The sequence below is a fragment of the Alligator sinensis genome, unplaced genomic scaffold (assembly GCF_000455745.1).
Source record: "Alligator sinensis unplaced genomic scaffold, ASM45574v1 scaffold511_1, whole genome shotgun sequence".
NCBI lineage: Eukaryota > Metazoa > Chordata > Crocodylia > Alligatoridae > Alligator > Alligator sinensis.
Window position 1 is genome coordinate 439,801 of NW_005842114.1, and position 17,363 is coordinate 457,163.

The 17,363-nt window shown below is 49.7% G+C and overlaps 1 protein-coding gene across 1 annotated transcript in view; it reads left to right on the forward strand.

The window, feature by feature from the left end:
• MYL9 (myosin light chain 9) overlaps positions 1–16,777 on the forward strand; it is a 22,057-nt gene extending 5,280 nt beyond the window's left edge. The window contains exons 2-4 of the mRNA XM_006024689.2: positions 9,105–9,308; positions 13,956–14,117; positions 15,006–16,777. Of these exons, the coding sequence (XP_006024751.1) occupies positions 9,125–9,308; positions 13,956–14,117; positions 15,006–15,178 (519 nt within the window). The 5' untranslated portion in view covers positions 9,105–9,124 and the 3' untranslated portion in view covers positions 15,179–16,777. The remainder of the gene's footprint in view (positions 1–9,104; positions 9,309–13,955; positions 14,118–15,005) is intronic.
• Positions 16,778–17,363: the final 586 nt, after the last annotated feature.

The window sequence follows — 17,363 nt, forward strand, 5'->3', positions numbered from 1 at the left end:
AGAAGGAATGAAAGAGCCACAAAGTTACCAAATCAGTCCCCAAACCACACCAAGCCTCACTATGGAGCAAACTGACAGGAAACACCTTGCTCAGAGGCCCAAAATAACAAACCAGCAGGCACTAAAGATCATAATTAATCCACATAACAAGAACCATGTAGCAGTGGAAACAATCCAAGTTGTTCTGTTTCCTGATCATGGCAGACAAAGGGTAGACATTTGAATAATATTAACTTGCAAGGATAGAACAAAACTTGCACTGGTTTTCCTAGCTTTTTCTCATTTCTGATGTTACTTTTAAAGCCCTGGTCTGGTTTAAAGCTTACTGTGGTCACTGGGAACATTTCCACCAACTACAGTGGGCTTTGCATCAGCCCTGGTGTGATGTATGCATTTCAGATGAAGGCTCCCTCTGGCAGGCTGGAGCCTCTGCAGTCCTCTGGATCCCCAGTGATTGTTAGGAGGACACAGCACCTGCTGACTTTCTGCAGGATGCACAGAGAAACACTGTCCCTGCCACATAGAGCTTTACAATGTAAGACTGGTGCGGAGCTGAGGCATCCAGCCAAAGGAGGGGCAATGAGGAAGGATGAGCTCCGTTCCTTAGATAAAATGTGTGCAGATCTGGGTGCTTCAGTTAGGCTGTGTCTTTAAATTGCTCTTATTATTGTCTCATTCCCGGTTGCATTAGGAGGAGTGAATGTTACAGTGGGATCTACATGGAGTCACCAAAGAATTGGAGGACTTGGTTACTGGCTCTTATTCCTTCCCTCTTACGTTCTGCCCTCTGAGGTGCATGAGGCATGGCTCAGCCCCGAGGACCTTTACTGCCTGCAGGGCCCCATCCACAGCCCATCCTCCTGTTAGCCAATACTGACACATCTTTCTGGTCCCCTCGAGTGCAGTGACTACTCATCACAAGTAAATCCAGTGTTTGGGGTCCCAAAGAGAAACTACAACAGACTACCAGCCAGGTCTGTTTGATGCACATGGGGAATGTGGTGGGTGTGAGCCCACAAAGAAACTGCTACTCCCTCCTGTTATTAGAGGGGTCTCTAATGGTGCATCAGCAGATTCCAGGGAACAACTAATTCAAAAACAGGGACAGGAATGAGGGTCAGATGTTAATAACTGGGCAGATCACACTAGTTAGTGTCCACTGGCCTTCAACTGAGTCAAAGGAGCCAGTGCACTCTGCCTAGAGATGTGAACAGACAGGGGACAGGAAAATGGCCCCGCAGTCCTGGGGGGATTGAACCTCCTTCCTGGTCAAATAGATTGCTAGTTCGGCTAGGGACAGGAGGAGGTTGGCCAGGAGGTCCTAGGACTTGGTGGGGCAACAGGCAAGGAGTGAAGTGACCAGCTAGGAGGGTAAGACCAGGAAGGGCTGAGCATCACTCCAATCTGCAAGCCCCAGCTCCAGCCTATGTGTGGGTTTTTAAATGCTGCTGAACTTCCCCCAGCTCTCCCCAGTGGGGAAGGCCTCCAGCTGCTCTCTGTACTGTGAGGAGACAACTCTTTGGACAGCATTGTTACCAGTTACAGAGTGGAAGAGCTTCTCTCTCCCACCAGATGGATCCAAAGTGTGGTGAAGGGGAGCTGACCCACTGCAACACCAGGAGGTAATGGCTGCCTCTGTCACAGCCCTGCCCCAGTGCAGAGTTCTGGGACTTCCAACACAACCAGGCCAAACACCAGTGGGGCAGACCAGGCACATCGTGATCATAGAGCAGAGCCTGAGATACCAAGATGGGGATGTCTCCCACCACAACACAGCTCTAGTGTGAGGCTGGACTAAAAGCAGGGTTAAGCAGCTGAACACGTTTTTAGACAACACAGTGACTCGGCTCCCTATGCCCCGTCTACACTAGTGCCACCAGCACTGCAGCTTCCCTGCAAGGGAACAACAGCTCCCAAGCAAGAGAAAGGGGACAACTGGAACAAAGACAGACAAAAGGGAAAACAGAATGAGGGAAGGGCAAGCAGGAATTGACAGGAGATGGATGACAGCACAGGAGAGGAGTGTGTCCCATGGAGACAGGCTCCTTCCTAAAGGTCTTTCATCCCATCTCAGCTTGATTTACAGGCTCTGGGGAAATCCTAGCCCCCTGGGATCTGACTATCCTAAAGGCTCCTGGTCCCTTTGGGTCTGTCAATAATAATAAACCAGCTGCAAAGCAGTTCCTACAATGGCTCATAAGAGGCAGCCAGCACAGCCAGGGTACATTCTCTGGCACACAGCACTGAGTGGCATCACTGCATTGTGTTGCTTAATGTAACATGACGTGGTGCCTTAACTACTTTGTATCCTATGCCAGAGAAGCCAGGAATACAGGAGGGTACATTCTCCAGCACCACACAGGGGACACATGTCAATTATAACAATACTCTGCACTTGCGGCTTAATGCACTTTACCTGCTAATTAAACTGGCAGTTCCCCTGTGCTGCAAGTGTGTAGAATCACCCCCACTCTACAGATGAGAAAACTGAGTCATACATCATAGGGAAATGGGGGTGTGACCCCTCCATATTATCTCAAGGAATTGCAGCCAGATCTCCACCTCCAACTTTAACCATTAGGACACAATTGACTGGTCAGTCAGCAAGCCTGAGACCCAGGAAGGCCTGTGCTGAGTTAGGATGGTCAAGTCATTTTTAATTTGAGACTGTACATCTTTAATTTAGGGACTCAGTTGTCTCTAGTGGGTTATGGAATAGAGAAAATCCCACACAATTTACTGATTCGTTTTGATGCACTGGCTGGGGGAGTAGTTAGCTGATTGCACGATTTCACAATGATTACACACTTAATTCATACAACACAATTTTATTTTAAAACTCTTTGCTACGTATATAACACTGCTTAGCTTTAAGAAACACCACAAACATTAAAAACACAATAATTACATATATCAGAAACAATGCTCCGAATGCACTTCCTTCCCAAACAATGCTATAAGAATTAGTGTTACAAAAACAACTACAATTACAACTAAAAGTTAAATTTGAATCACTACTGTTATTTTTCATAATATACTTACAATCCTAGAATTCTGAGAAGCCAAATACCAAAATATTGTTTCATTCCTCAGTAGTACGATTTAATGGGTTGGCCTCAGTAGTACGGTTCAATGGGCTCACCTCAGCAATACAATTCAATAGGCTGGCCTCAGCAATACGATTCAATGAGCTGGGCTCAGCAGTGATAGGACTAAGTCCCCTTCCTTCAGTCCCTTTCGGGCGCTCCGCGGCTTCAGCGTGAACTAAGAGATTCGTGTTCACGGAGAGGTTGGGTCAGGTGATCAATCTGGTCCGGGCTACACTTGCGATTCTTCCTTCATTGTTCTGCAAGTGAAGTCACCTCCAAATTGGGACAGTAAGTTACAGGTTTTTATTGAGTGAGCTGCTGTCAGTGGGCTCCTCCTACTCAATTTGTCACAACTCCCAAATTTGGGCTCGGATCTTACTCAACAGAAATTACCTTTGTTGAGCATTTTAAATTACTCTTGGGGAGACTTCTTCCATATCACTGTAAATACCTTTTTTTTTTACCAGTCTGGTTAAAAGGCCCTAGGCTTTGATGTCTCGGAACTCAGGATATTTGCTTTCTTTGTAAAAGATTTCTAAAGATTAACATTTAAATTAAGGCTTTAAGTGAAGTCAGGACATTTTTCACGTAGCCCCAAAACAATGAACTAGATAAGGAGATAAATCCTATCTTCTTCCTGAAACTGGCTAATGGGCAACCTTTACAAACATTCAAACTATTTCATTCAATATGACATCAGTGAGATGCCTTAAGGCAGGGGTGGGCAAAATGTGGCCCATGGGCCAGATGTGGCCTGTGGGGCCCCTAAAAATTTAGAAAATGAATATATATCTGCCCCGACTGCCTGTCATGTGGCCCTCAATGGCTTACCAAAACTCAGTAAGCAGCACTCCACCCAAAACAATTGCCCACCCATGCCTTAAGGAGAAGTACTGAGTACTCTTGTCCCCAACTGGAATAAATGTGAACTGCAGTGCATGAGCTCCTCACCTTTCTACTTTCATTCAATACTGTGCATTGAAAGCATATGAAGACTTGCACTCTGGTTTATAAATGCAGCCTCTGAGCCAAGGGGCATTTACCGCTAACTGGACATTAGCTTTGCCTGCTTATCTCTCCTGCCTTGGGGTTGATGGATAGGAGGCAGGTGTGATGCATCAGTAGCAGTTTGTGCCAAAGAACACTGGATTCCTCCTGAGCTGAGGGCTGCTACCTGCATAGGGTGGGAGGGTGTCACAGCCTTGAACTAACCCTTCCCCCTCTGGCTGTCAGGATTGGCTAAGCAGGGCCCCTCCAGCAGCCCCCACCAGCTGGAATGTCACTGTGCCAACAAGCAAGGCTTTGAACTCTGCAAGCATTGTGGACTAAGGGGCTCATTTCATTGCCCTGCAGCTGCAGCACAGACTCCTATAAAATGTGTACAGGGCTTGGCTGAGCAGGAGAGTTGCTCCTAGTTAAAGGGAAATTAGCTTAAAAAGCAATTTGGTCACATGTAGACAAGACACTGAGAAGCTCCTTGGTTCTCCACACCAGCCCTCCCCAAGAAGATGTCCCTCAAGGGATATGCTGGCTGCTAGGTTATGTACTGGATTTATGCTATGCCCACAAGCACTCCCCACTTGATTGTCAGTGACCCCCAGCTGTTGAATTTACCTTTTCCTGGTTGGTGACTCATTACCTGAGTTCAGAGTTCATTGCACACGGGTCTCTACCGCTTCCCACTAATCCCTCTGAGGGATGTACATGCAGGCAAGAGACCATGGGTCAGACAGTGAGTGGGTATAAGTACCTAGAGCTACTAAAACCAAATGAGCTACACCAGTAAAACCAGCTGAGAACAGATTGCTGCTGGAACAGGGCTGTGGGACCTGATCACTGACTGACTGAGTCTGTATAGGTGCCTCTGGAGGCAGGACTGTTATGGTAACACTTAGAGACGCATTGAGAACCAGAGCACTCTGTGCTGTTCTGGCAGAGGTTATTATAGCCTCTTTCTTAGAAATCTAGTGTAGCACCCCTTCTGTGTTCCTGTGTGGAGGACTTGGAGGGATGGGTGAAGAAGCGGGGAGAGGGTGTGTGTGCCGGGCAGGCATTTTCGGGGGTGGAGCACATACCAGAAAAAGAACAGGGAAAAGGAAGAAGAAGAGTCTAGAATAAGTGATGGGGAAAGTGCAGAAGTGGGTAGAAAGGGGGTCACATTCACTCCAGAGCAGATGCAAGTCTGGAGGGGAGGCAGTCAGTTCCCCCCTGCTCAGCTCACTTGCGTCCCTGTCACAGGGGCCTCTGCAGGGTTTGCACAGGCCACAATGTTTGTACCTACAGCTCCTAGAAAGAGAGTGTAGAAGCCCCATGGATGGGACATGTCCATCTCCTCTTTCCATCAGCCTACCTGCTGATAGGCTGGGTCAACAGAGCGTGATAAAGTGAATCCCCCACCTGGAGGCCAAATGTAAAGCCATGAAGGAAATCAAATAATGAGAGTTGATTAATTAATCCCAGGCTATTTTGCTAAACTCTCAAGCAGCAATTGATCTAGATAAAATAGACCAGGCAGGGCCAGCCCACAATTTTTTGTGGTCCCCTGCAAGGTATAGTTTTGGGGCTCCCTGATCCATTGAAAAATCAAAATTGTGGTATAAACTCATTGAAATAAAATAGTCACGGCTGGGCTGGGGGGGGGCGGGGGCAGCATGTGCTGGGGATGCCTGAGGCTGGGGCCCTGGGTAGAGCCGAGCCAGGAACTCCTCCCCAGCTCAGCCAAGAAGGGGCTCCCTGACTGCATTGAGCCCTTTAAACGTGGTACAGGTGGCAGGGGCAAGTTGGGTACCTATGACTGCAGGTTCTGCAGGATAGGATGGGCTGGCCTTGGGACCAGGCAGATGCAATCCATCCAGCAGTTAGATGTGCTCTAAGAGAGGAGGATGTGGAAGAGGTGGTGGGGTTAGAAGTGACCAGAACAGTTAAATTCTTATGCAGAAGATCACATGAGGAGCATCACTGAGGATGGTTAAAGGAAGTGAACAGTGCAGGGAACATGGATGCCCTAAGATGATATATTAACAGGGTAGATAGGAACAGAGGGCAGCTACCCAGCAGGTGCAAGAGCCAGCTAATGGTGAACCAGAACAGATGCTAAGAAATCTGATGTTCCTGAAAAACACAGGAACAGCAGCTAGTAAAGACTGCAGAGTTGATGGCAGAGAGCAACTAATGTCACCCCAGTAGCTGTCCTCCTTGCTGGCTGCAACGTTGTCACACCTACGGGCAGGGAGCAATAGGAGCCTGGGCATGGAGTGGAAGCTGTTTGCAAGGTGCCCCAAGACTGTGGGAAACTGCTCTGTGACTGTTAACTCTCCCAAGTGTTCAAAAATCACAGTTCTTTTACAAAAATATAAAACCAACAAACCTCAAGACTTTGCCTCCTGCTTCCTCCATGTCCTCTCCCTCAAACTCTTCTCCTCAACTACAAGGCTTGGAAACTAACTTTGTAATGAAAGTGGAGAGTCTCTAGCAATCACATGACTCCAGGTGCCGAGGTGGGGCGCTAAAAGAAATGACAAGCAGGGTGCGGGTTGCTGTAACATTGGCAGAGTTGCTAGTGCTGACCACTATTGCAACTACTATCCCAGGTGAAATATTCTGTGGGTGACATGGAAGTCCTCCAAGCCCCATGTCCCCTTGAGAGCCTGCCAGGGGCAGGTCCAGTGTTATCCAGGGTGACTGTAATATGGAGGAGCCTTATAGAGTACTTGAAATGCTAAATAGGACCTCGGTGAGACATCTTTCCAGGGTGTAAATCAAAAGATTTCCCCCTCCTCTCCCTAATAGGGATTTAAACCAGTTAAGCTCGAATTGCAGTTTATAAGCCTCTGTAAGGCTTAGAGCACTGTGCTGAGCTCGGGACTCCTAACCCCTACCTAGTGCTGCTTCTGCTGCAGGGATGAGCCCAGCTCTGCAAGCTGCTCTCAGGCTAAACAAAGAGGGCAGGGGGAGGGGAAAGGAATGCCAGGAATTTGCAAGGAACAGATAACCAGCTTCCTGATTGCTCCTAACAGGGCTGGCCCTGGGAAGAGGGCCCAGAGCCTGTGCCTTGTTTGTGAGCCTGCCTTTGTGTGTGTGAAAGTGTATAAAGAAACCCGATAACTTAAAACTGCAGGGCTTTGCCATGGGGCGCTGGGCAGAGGGGGAGGAGAGGAAGAGGCCTGAGCTGTTCTCCATTAGCACAGTAACTCTTTGTACTTTGAAGTACCTGTCAGACCAGGACCCCAAAGGAGGGGGCATCCTGACCCAGCTGCTCCGGCCCGCTGCCCCTGGTTCAGGTTTTAGTGCTTCCACCTGGGGTCAGGAAGAGGCTAGCTGTGCTAGAGGCCACCTGCTGAGGACCCAGAGGGTACCAACAGATAGATGTAACACCTGAACTGTTCCAAGAATGTCACTGGTTGGGAGCCAGCTGACAATTGTCCTTGCACAGAAGTGTCCACACCTGAGAGAACCCTTCCCTTGTAAGGTGCACTGCTGCCAAGGGAGGTAAAGCACTCAGACTATCATGCCTGCCAGAGAGGAGTGGCGGGGTTGCCCAGTGCTGAGGGGCTATGTGGCCCCTGCTTGTGGTTCCCAGGTAGGGTGGCCATCGAGGTACCTCAAGAATAGAGGACTGTCCCCACCACCATGAATGTTGCATGCCTACCAAGGCTGGGGGGGCACAGCGAGCTCCCATAGGCAGCGGTGTCAGTGGCGGGGGCATGGCAGTAGCGAGCAGGCAGCTCCCGCAGGTGGCCACAGCCATGTCAGTGGGGGTGGGGTGCCAAGCACTGAAAAATAGAGGACATAAAGGCATCCGAAAACCGGACTGTCCTCTATAAAACTGGACAAATGGCCACCCTATTCTCAGGGGGCTGAGTGCTCTGCCCCCCGCAAGATCTCAGTGGACTTTCAACCCTTTCCTTGAAAGCCGTACTGCCAGTTTCACCTCCCTGGCAGAGATGTACACTCCGGGGTGCCAGGCCTATTTAAGGTAGGCTACAAAGGACAGCCTGAGACCAGACAATGCAGTCAGTAACCTGGGGACAACACATAGGAAGCAGTGGCCCAGTCAACTTCAGACTCATTGGCTGTTTGCTAGTTTCTAGGAGTATTCTCCTCTTGTACCCTTAATGCCATGCAGCTGCAGAGCCAGGGTGTGCCTGTGAGGTGCCAGGGTAAGAGCTGGCTCAGGGAAAGGGCAAGAAAACTGCCAGGTTGACTGTAGGCAGACAGAAAGATTTAATCCCCTCAGCAGCTGCAAGCCACTAATGGCAGAAGCACTAGCACAGCCTGCCACTGGCACTTAAGCCACTAGCCACGCTCCAGCAAGCTTAGGCAATCCCTGAGCCCTGTCTACACTGGTGTCTGCACCCCCTTACTACTAGCACTGCTGTTAGCTCTGTTGTGGGGAAGGGTAATGTTGCTAAGGCTGACTAGCCACACTGTTAGAGGCTCCCCTCTGGCTGTGTCTAACCTTCCCCACCGCCTGCCTGCCTTGTGCAAGGGTAGTAGATCCCCATCTTTTCCACCAGACTGTCATGACGCAAGACATACTTGGCCCCTTCCCAACAAGCCACAAGGAAATGGAGAGCAGTTGGGGAAGGAGCTACATATCAGACCAAACAAGGGTACGATCCATCAGGATTCATTTGTTTTTACTCCCAGGGGTTTAGTTGTAGAATCCAGAGCCACATTTTAAAAAAGGAAATATCAGGATTTGCTCTTTCCTTCTTCTGTAAACCAGTGAGGGCAAAGAGGAATCCATGGAGTTGTGTTCCCCATACTTCCTGGCCCTCATTAGCACTGTGCATCCAAACCAAATGCTCCTTGCACCCAATGAACAAAATTAGGTAAATATCCCCATTTTATAGATGGGAAAACTGAAGCACAAAGCAGTCTGCTTCCACAGCCAGCCAGCAAAAGAGTCAGGACTAAACCCCAGGAGTCCTGACTCCTACCCTCACCCCTTACTCTTGACTCTGCTGTCATGTTTAATAAATCTCCTTTATACTTTCCCTGTGCTGCTCACAGAGAGGACACCACCTGCCAAGATGTCCAGCAAACGAGCCAAGGCCAAGACCACCAAGAAGCGCCCCCAGCGTGCCACCTCCAATGTCTTTGCTATGTTTGACCAGTCACAAATCCAGGAGTTCAAGGAGGCTTTCAACATGATTGACCAGAACCGCGATGGCTTCATTGACAAGGAGGATCTGCATGACATGCTGGCTTCATTAGGTAGGGAGGGCAGCCTCACTGATGGCCTAACTAGCAAAAGGTTCTGTGCTGAGGACCAAGGACCAGCTTTTCCCTGCTTTAAGTATTTAATAACTACCTTGCATTAAGGAGCTTTGACTGCTGACTTCTCTCTATGCTCATCCTCACACTGGAGGTGCTAGCAGCAGAGTTTACTGGGGGCTCCTCTAACTTGGAGGTAACACTGACAGCTGCAGTGAGGAAAGCATGGGTAACTGGTGCCACCTTAGTCGGGGGGGGGGGGCGGGGCGGGGGCACATGCCCCCCCTGCGACCAGTCCTGCCGACCAGGGGTGAGGGGGTACCCCTGCAGCTGATCCTGCCGACTGGGGGGGGGAGTCCCACCAGGGTGATCCCGCAACAGTTGATTGCTTTGGCCAATCGCTGTGATCACTGTAGCCGCTTCCAGGAGTGGCTGCAGCTGCTTCTGGGAGCAAGTGCCAGTCAATTGCTGCAGCCGCTCCTGGAAGTAGCTGCAGCGCTCGGCCAGCGTTTGCAGGGGGGGCACTGGCACTCCTACCTGCCCCTCCTTCCCATTACCTAAGTGGTGAGCACAGCTGGTCAGGGGGTGCACTGGTGCTCTCAGGGGATGCATGCGCGCCCCATGCAGCCCCTACGCGTCACCACTGGAGGAAAGAGCACCTCACACCAGGGAGCGTTGCATTTTCCCACTACTGTAACATGTCCACACTGGTAATCTGTACCGCTGCAGCTACCCCACTGTTGGCCTAACGGAGCCCTGGGTTAGAATGTAAACCCAGGACTTTTAAACCTGGGTTTAAGGATCAGGTATGTTTACTCGAAAGCTGTAGCAGACTCCAACCTCTCACTGCTAAAAGTGACAGAGCCCAGCTATTCAAGCACACTGTATAGACATGCCCTTCATGGAAAAGACCCACAAGCCACTGGCTTCTTTCCTTGCTCCCACCATGTAGTACTCTGGCAGCATCTGACTGAGAGAGAATTAAGTCAGGCTTGCTCAAGAAAGACTATGGGCATGTCCAGATGAGCATGCACGTACAGGGGCATGTGTTTGCTGTGGCACAAATAGCAGCGGCACATATTTGTGCCACTGCTTTGTGCCCCAGGGCATGACCCTGCACACATGCTCTAGTATACACCAAATTGTCCTGGGTGGTATAGGGGATTGCCACTGCTTTGTGCACCTGCGCCAGCCCCATCAGCCTTACCTGGGGTCCTGAGGGCCTCCCAGGGTAGCAGCGGCACCTATTCGCCAACATGGAGCCTGGCCAGCAGCCAGAGCATGGCTCTGGACAGCCAGGCTCTGTTTCTGGTGGTGCACACTGCTGCTACATGCACCACTCTTTTCACCATTTTTTTTTGATACTGGAATCTCCCAGTGTCAAGTTTTGGCATTGTGCTGCAAATTAGCAGCCTGGTGAATGGTACAATTATGGTGCATGCAGTTTGAAAACAACTTTGAGGCCCTGCAAACTACACATGCATGCTCGTCTGGACACGCCCCATGAGGGTAAAAGGAGGTCGAATGCTCCTGGCCAGTTCCTGGCACTCCCTGCTGATGCACAAGAATGTTGTGACCAGAAAGCACATGGGCAAGCTCAACAGCTATTTGAAACCACTTGGGGATGGTCCCTGCAAGCAACACTTTCTTCAGTGGCCCTAAAGCTGCTAGTACAGTGCTCTGGGCATGTTTTCCCCTCTTCTATCAGTTGGGTTGTTGGGGGATGATGCTTACAGCTTCGTTTCCAGACAGTTCAGTGTTCCTCAGATCAGGAGCTCAGAAGGGTCTTCAGGAGTTTGAGCCATAGTGGCTCCAAGCAAAGACAATTATGAGACTGGGTTTATTTGAGGCACTCATGCTATAACTGATCCCAAGGTCTGGAAAGCCTTTCCTGGGGAGCCCCTGGTGACACCAGTGTAGTCATTTGCTGATGCAGATGGAAACATGACAGGAACTGTAGAGTTCTAGTCCAATCCATTCCCTCTGCAGTCTGCTGAGCAGGTGTCCTGTGCACTTCCTCGTGCTTGCCACAGCTTCCTTTCCCTAGTGGATCACTGTGGCAGCACACTTGGGGACCAATACTACTGGGGCACAGCAAATCCTTAGCAGGTTCCATAAGAAGTAGGTGATTATATGCTACTACAATGTACATCTTAGATAAGAGATCTCAGCCTCACTGGCTGCCTGTTAGGTGCATTACTGGCATACCATTAATGACACTGCCTACCCCATGGAGTTAGCTCAGAAAAGGCTCTCCCATCCCTCTCTCCCTGAGGAGACTTCTTGAATTTCTTAACCCTCCCATTCCCTTCACCAAAGAACAAGACCCCTCTGACATGCTAAAACACTCACTGGCAACCTCATCTCTGTGGATCATGCATTCAAGGAAACCTGACCTTATGCCTGGTGTGTTAACTGGATGATTCTACTTAAATGTCCAGCAGTAAAATAGTTTTAATGCTGGCATTTATCAGTCAGTTTCAGTGATAATTAACCTTTGATGTGACAGAATTAACCCTCCTCCCACCCTACCTGGAACCTTCAATAGGTTCAAGCCTGGTCTGTGCAAGTGGGGTAACCAGGTCAGTTGTGGTGGGGGGGGTCTCTCTGATGTACAGATCTATTCCAGTAACAGCTCTAGCATGGATGCGTGATAGTGGTATAAGACACATAACACCAGCTGCCCCAAACCACAGGAGCTGGCACTGGAATAACCCAATTGACACAAGTGTCACATAGTGTATTTTGCTTTAAAGGACCGCCAAGCAGAAGTATGGGTAAGATCAATAGCCCATCCTTGGACCACAGATGGTGAGTGCAGAGACCAGGGCTCCATACCCAGCCCTGCCATCCCCTGGTGGGGTGACCTTGTCAAGTCACTTCCCTGGGCCTCCTTTTCCCCATCTGTAAAGGAAGGCAATGAGACCCACATTGTCCACCACCTTTTGGAATCCGCATCAGGAATCCAAAGGCCCCATGTGAGTTGTCTGTGGCATCACAGCTCATACCCCATCACACCCCCCCCTCAGCAACCTGCTTCTGTGCTCTCCTCACTGCCCCTTTCTGCCTCTTCCACCTTATTGAGGAACTAAAGTTAATGTACTACTTCACCAGCAGGGTGGAGCTGAGAGAAGGGGATACCACAGACTGAGGGAATTCAAACTTGGAGCCCTCTGAAAGGCCTGTGCCTTTGAGTGACATTCCTTGTTAACGCTGCCTCGTCTTGTCCAGCCCACCAGCCAGCACAACAGTTCTCCAGAGACGGGCAGTCCTGCCCAAGACTGCCACTCGTTCAGACTTGCTAAGTTCCCCACCCAAAGCCCTTTCTTAGCTTCAGGCTGTGGTTCAGCTTCCTCTCTCCTGTCTCAGGGCTGCTGCTGCGGCTCCTCTTGAGAGCCATCAATTATTGACCTGGCTACCAAACCTGTTCTAGTCCAGTGAGGTGGGGGATCTCCACCCCACCTGAGCCCCTGGGGGAGGTGCAGAGAAGAGGGGCTGGTGGCTAAGAACAGAACATGGGATGTTGAAGGCTAGAAACATAGTTGCTTCCAGCTCTGTTCAGCAGAGGGCACTAAACTGAGCACTTCACTTTGTTCAAGCACAAAAGCCTTATGAGGGGACTGGACTGGGAGAGTGGAGCGAAGGATTCCAAGGAATCCTTTATGCTGAGGCTGCTGCCCTTCTCCTCAGGCTGTGGTTGGCTGCCAGTAACCAGTAAAGTGGGGAAACCCCCAAACTCTAGGCACCAAAAAGTTCAAATCCTTTTTCCATCCAGGCCAGCCATTCAGATAGCAAAATCCAATGCTGCTATTACTAGGCACACTCGGAAATGGCCATGGCCATCAGCCAGAGATGGATCATGCCATTGCTTAGAGGAGGAAGGACTTGCCTAGTGTCTGGGATGAGTCCTCACGGAGGGCAAGCAGAGTACAGTGCTGCAGGGACAGCACAGTACCATTCCCTGCGTGTGGCATCCAGGGAGCACTGGCAGGGGGTGGACATGGCCTCAACAGTCATTTACAACTGACAGGAATATTCAGAGAGACTTCTGCAATGGCAGCTGGCAGGTAACATCTTCAAAAGGACCCAAGGCCTCAGTCCCCAGAAGTATTTTATTCAGTGGGAGCTCAGAGCCTAAATACCTTTGAGGATTTGGTCCTGCATGACTGAGGAGCCTTACCATCTAATGAAACTGAACATGGGACATGGTACTTTTGGAAAGTGTGCCTCTTGCTTTTTTCTTTCAGTCCAGATGGACTGTCTGCCGTTTGGAACAGGTAGGAGAGAGGAGACAGAGTCAGGGATCCTCAGGGTGCCCCTAAAACGCAGCCTGAAGAGCAAATGCAGTCAGGGACAGAGTCTCAGGCTGTGATGAATATAGACATATCCAGACCTCTCCCTCTCTGACTGCCCTGATCCAGGAACACCCAATACCCCACCCCCACAAGAACACATTTGCTGTCACTGAGTTGTGTTTGTTTTTGGGTCTAGTGATCAGCATGAAGAGCTGGGAGTTAGGACTCATGGGTTCTGTACCTGATTCTGTCGTTGACTTGCTTTGCACCCTTGGACCAGTCACTTCGGAGCTCTTCAGGTGAGCTGGGCTATCAGTGCAGTGTCTCACCCTGTGTTGGTTCTGTTTGACAGGGAAGAACCCTACCGATGAGTACCTGGAAGGCATGATGAGCGAGGCACCAGGCCCCATCAACTTCACTATGTTTCTCACCATGTTTGGAGAGAAGCTTAATGGTACTGACCCGGAAGACGTCATCCGCAATGCATTTGCCTGCTTTGATGAAGATGCTACAGGTAGAGCCTTACTGCACCATAAGACCCACACCAACAAGCTGCCATAACAAAGCAGATCCCTATTCTTTTGCCAAACACCTCCTACAGAGAGTGTGTGGAGCTACCAGGGCTGTTTCCATTAAGCTGGGGCTGAGGAGTAGGGAAGGGAGAAAGCCAGCTGGTTATCTGGCATCTGAGACAGGCTGAGGCTTGTCCAGTGAGGGTTGCAGAGGAGCTATAGGCTGCAGCAGCCTTTCCTCCTCAGTTCCCAGGCTGAGTGAAGTGCTGGCCATCACTGACTTCTGGCAAACAAAGGAGTGTCTTTGCCAGGGGCTCCCTGGTGTGATGTACTGGTGCCTGGGAAGCTAGGGTTGAGGTATGCTCTTAAACCTGCTAAGGGAGCCAAACTGATGGGTGCCACTGAGCTACAGACTTAAAAAACACAGATGGGTGAGGGATCTCTGCTGCGAGGAGTTCCTTTTAGAGGAGAGGCCTTTCCATCTCTCTGAGTCCTGCTTTCTTCTCTTCCAGAAGCTTGCAAATCAGCAGCTTGAATCCTGGTACTAGAACTGTGTAATTTTGTCCCATAGTGATAGAAGTGGCAGAATCCATGGGTGACAGACATGTCCTGGTGGCAGGAGCTTTAATGGACTGAATTGGGATGAGGGTGCTTCTTGTGGACTATGATGCTGGGGAAAGTTAGCACTAAAAAGGCAGGGAGTTATGCATAAAACATTGCCAAGTAAACTACAGAAGAGGATATCCCATTCCCCTTCCCTCCTGGCTGGGTCGGTCCTTCATGCTCACTGCGTGGTTTCCCAGTGCAGTTCTGTTTGCTGCCTCCATCTGTTCTAGCTCCATGAACCGTCTCTCCTTTCTTCTCCCTCCCATTTCTCTCCCCCTTTCCAGGTTTCATTCATGAAGACCACCTGCGTGAACTGCTCACCACCATGGGCGACAGATTTACAGATGAGGAGGTAGACGAGATGTACCGAGAGGCCCCCATCGACAAGAAGGGCAATTTCAACTACGTGGAGTTCACCCGCATCCTAAAGCATGGAGCCAAGGACAAAGATGACTAGAACCAAGAGATGCCAATTCCACTCTGTCCTGTGCACGCCCCATGTCCCTCCTCCCTGAACACCCTTGCTGCCTCTGGCCCAAAGCCACGGTGGGATGACCCCATGGGAAATGCCTTAACGCATGTTACAGGAGGACTTGACCTTGTTCTGTGTTAGGGATGAGCTGGCACACAGACACAGGCCCCTCCCATGAGGCGATGAATACTCACATTCCCATCACTTAATCCTTCAGTGCACATCAACCAGCCTCGGCCTCTGTAGATCTTATGTACAGCAAGTTAGTCCAGTCCCCCAAACATCTGACCTAGAGAATTTGAGGTGACAGCCAGAGCAGGGAGGAATAACTCCCACAGGCTCACCTAGCCGAATGTTCATACCTGGCAATATGTTTCTGTAGTAGACACCTACCCATTAAGTGACCTGCTGTCAACTCCCAAGGGAGCAGGGCAAAGTCACTGCTTGTCCCTCATCCACTGTGCTTTCTCCAAAGAGTCCACAACCCCAACCCTCTCCCCTGCTTTAGGGAGTAATAGTGAAGCCATTAAACATTCTCTTCTTTACTTCCCCCCTGGGAATCCCTCATTGCTGTAGCCCAACAGTCCTGTCCTGCACTAACCACACTTTGTACTTCAACAGCACCTTTATGCCCCTGTGCAGCAAAGATCTCACCAAGTCCTCAGCATGTCCCTGCCATGTCCAATCCCATCCTGCAAACAGACCCTTGCAGTGGGGTGAAGAAGAGGAAAGGCGGGGGCATTGCTCTACTGAGCGGTGGTAGGTGGTGCAGATAGATGGTGGATACAGAGCCAGGCATCCAAGGAATCCCTGGGGGTTGTGTTGCCATTTGTAGCCAAGGGGAGGATACATTCTCTTGCTATCAAACCTCTCAGTGCTGAGGACCGTGGTTTTCCCACCTGCTTGGCCCACCTTGCTGAGACACAATAAACTCTTCTTCTGTAATTTTCTTTACAATCTTTACCTACAATCCCTCTGCTATTTCAGTGCCATAGTCCACAAGACAACCTCCCTCATCCCCATCAGGGCTGTCATAGCTCCTGTCATGAAAATAGGGCTGTCTTTCATGGATTGCCCGTAAAAATTAAGAGGAGTTCTAGGGATGCTGATAGTGGAACATGAGATCTGCTAGAAGGGCCAAATCATGGGTCCCTCCAGCTTCCTGCCTCCAACAGTGTCCAGTGTTTCTGAACCAGGTTGAACCTGGCCAGGACACATCTAGATAAGTGTGGCCTCCTGACAGTCACTTAACACTGTGCAGCACTTTGATTAACCCCTTTCATTACATGTGGAAAATAAAACACCAGTCATTGCAAGGATGCAGGAGGCAGAACCTATAAGAACCTGCAGGAAACCTCTCCACCTCTTACTATGTAGTACAGCTCTAGCCTTTAGGAACATGAAAAAGGAAAGAAATGTAACTGGCTTCCTGCTCCTTTGCTTTAAAAAAAGCAAACCAAACAACACCACCCCTGTTGTTTATTCTTTGAACAGTTGTTTGTTTTCATGGCTTAAGAGTCTGTGATTTAAGGGATTCATAATATTGAAATTCCATATGAAATATAAAGGATCTAATACAAATGAGCACTTGTGTACAGTCACTGTATTTACCTTTTTTCTCTACTGGATGTTGCCTATTTATGCCTTTGGTTTAGTCCATCCTGACCCCTGGTCTTTACAGGATCAGCTGAGTTAGAAGAACCCTCCTTTGCCTTATCGAGCCTGTCCAACAGACACTGTGCCCAGGCTGGGTTCCCAAGCCCTGTGCTGTCTCTACCCCTGACAGGTGGATCTATTCATAACATTCTCAAGCAGCACTGGTTCTGTCTCCCATCACAGCAGCTTACTCTGTAGCCCACCTACTCATGCACTACAGCAATCAAGGGCTTCAGCCCACATTTTTTTGCCTGTAGCTTAAACTTCTCAATCTGTCTTTGTCAGTGAATGAAGGCGGTTTCCTCTGACTCCCTTTGCAACACTTGTGGCATGTTGCCGCTAAAAGGCTGTTTTTAAACACAGGGAACTGACTTGAAAAGGCGCCAGTTTATCCATTTAAACCTAGAGTTGCCTAAGGGTGTTGAAAACTGGCTCTTAAACACATGTATCTCCATAGCTAAATCCTGCACCTGCCAACAAGCCAATTAGATGGCTCCATCTTAAGCCAAGTTTC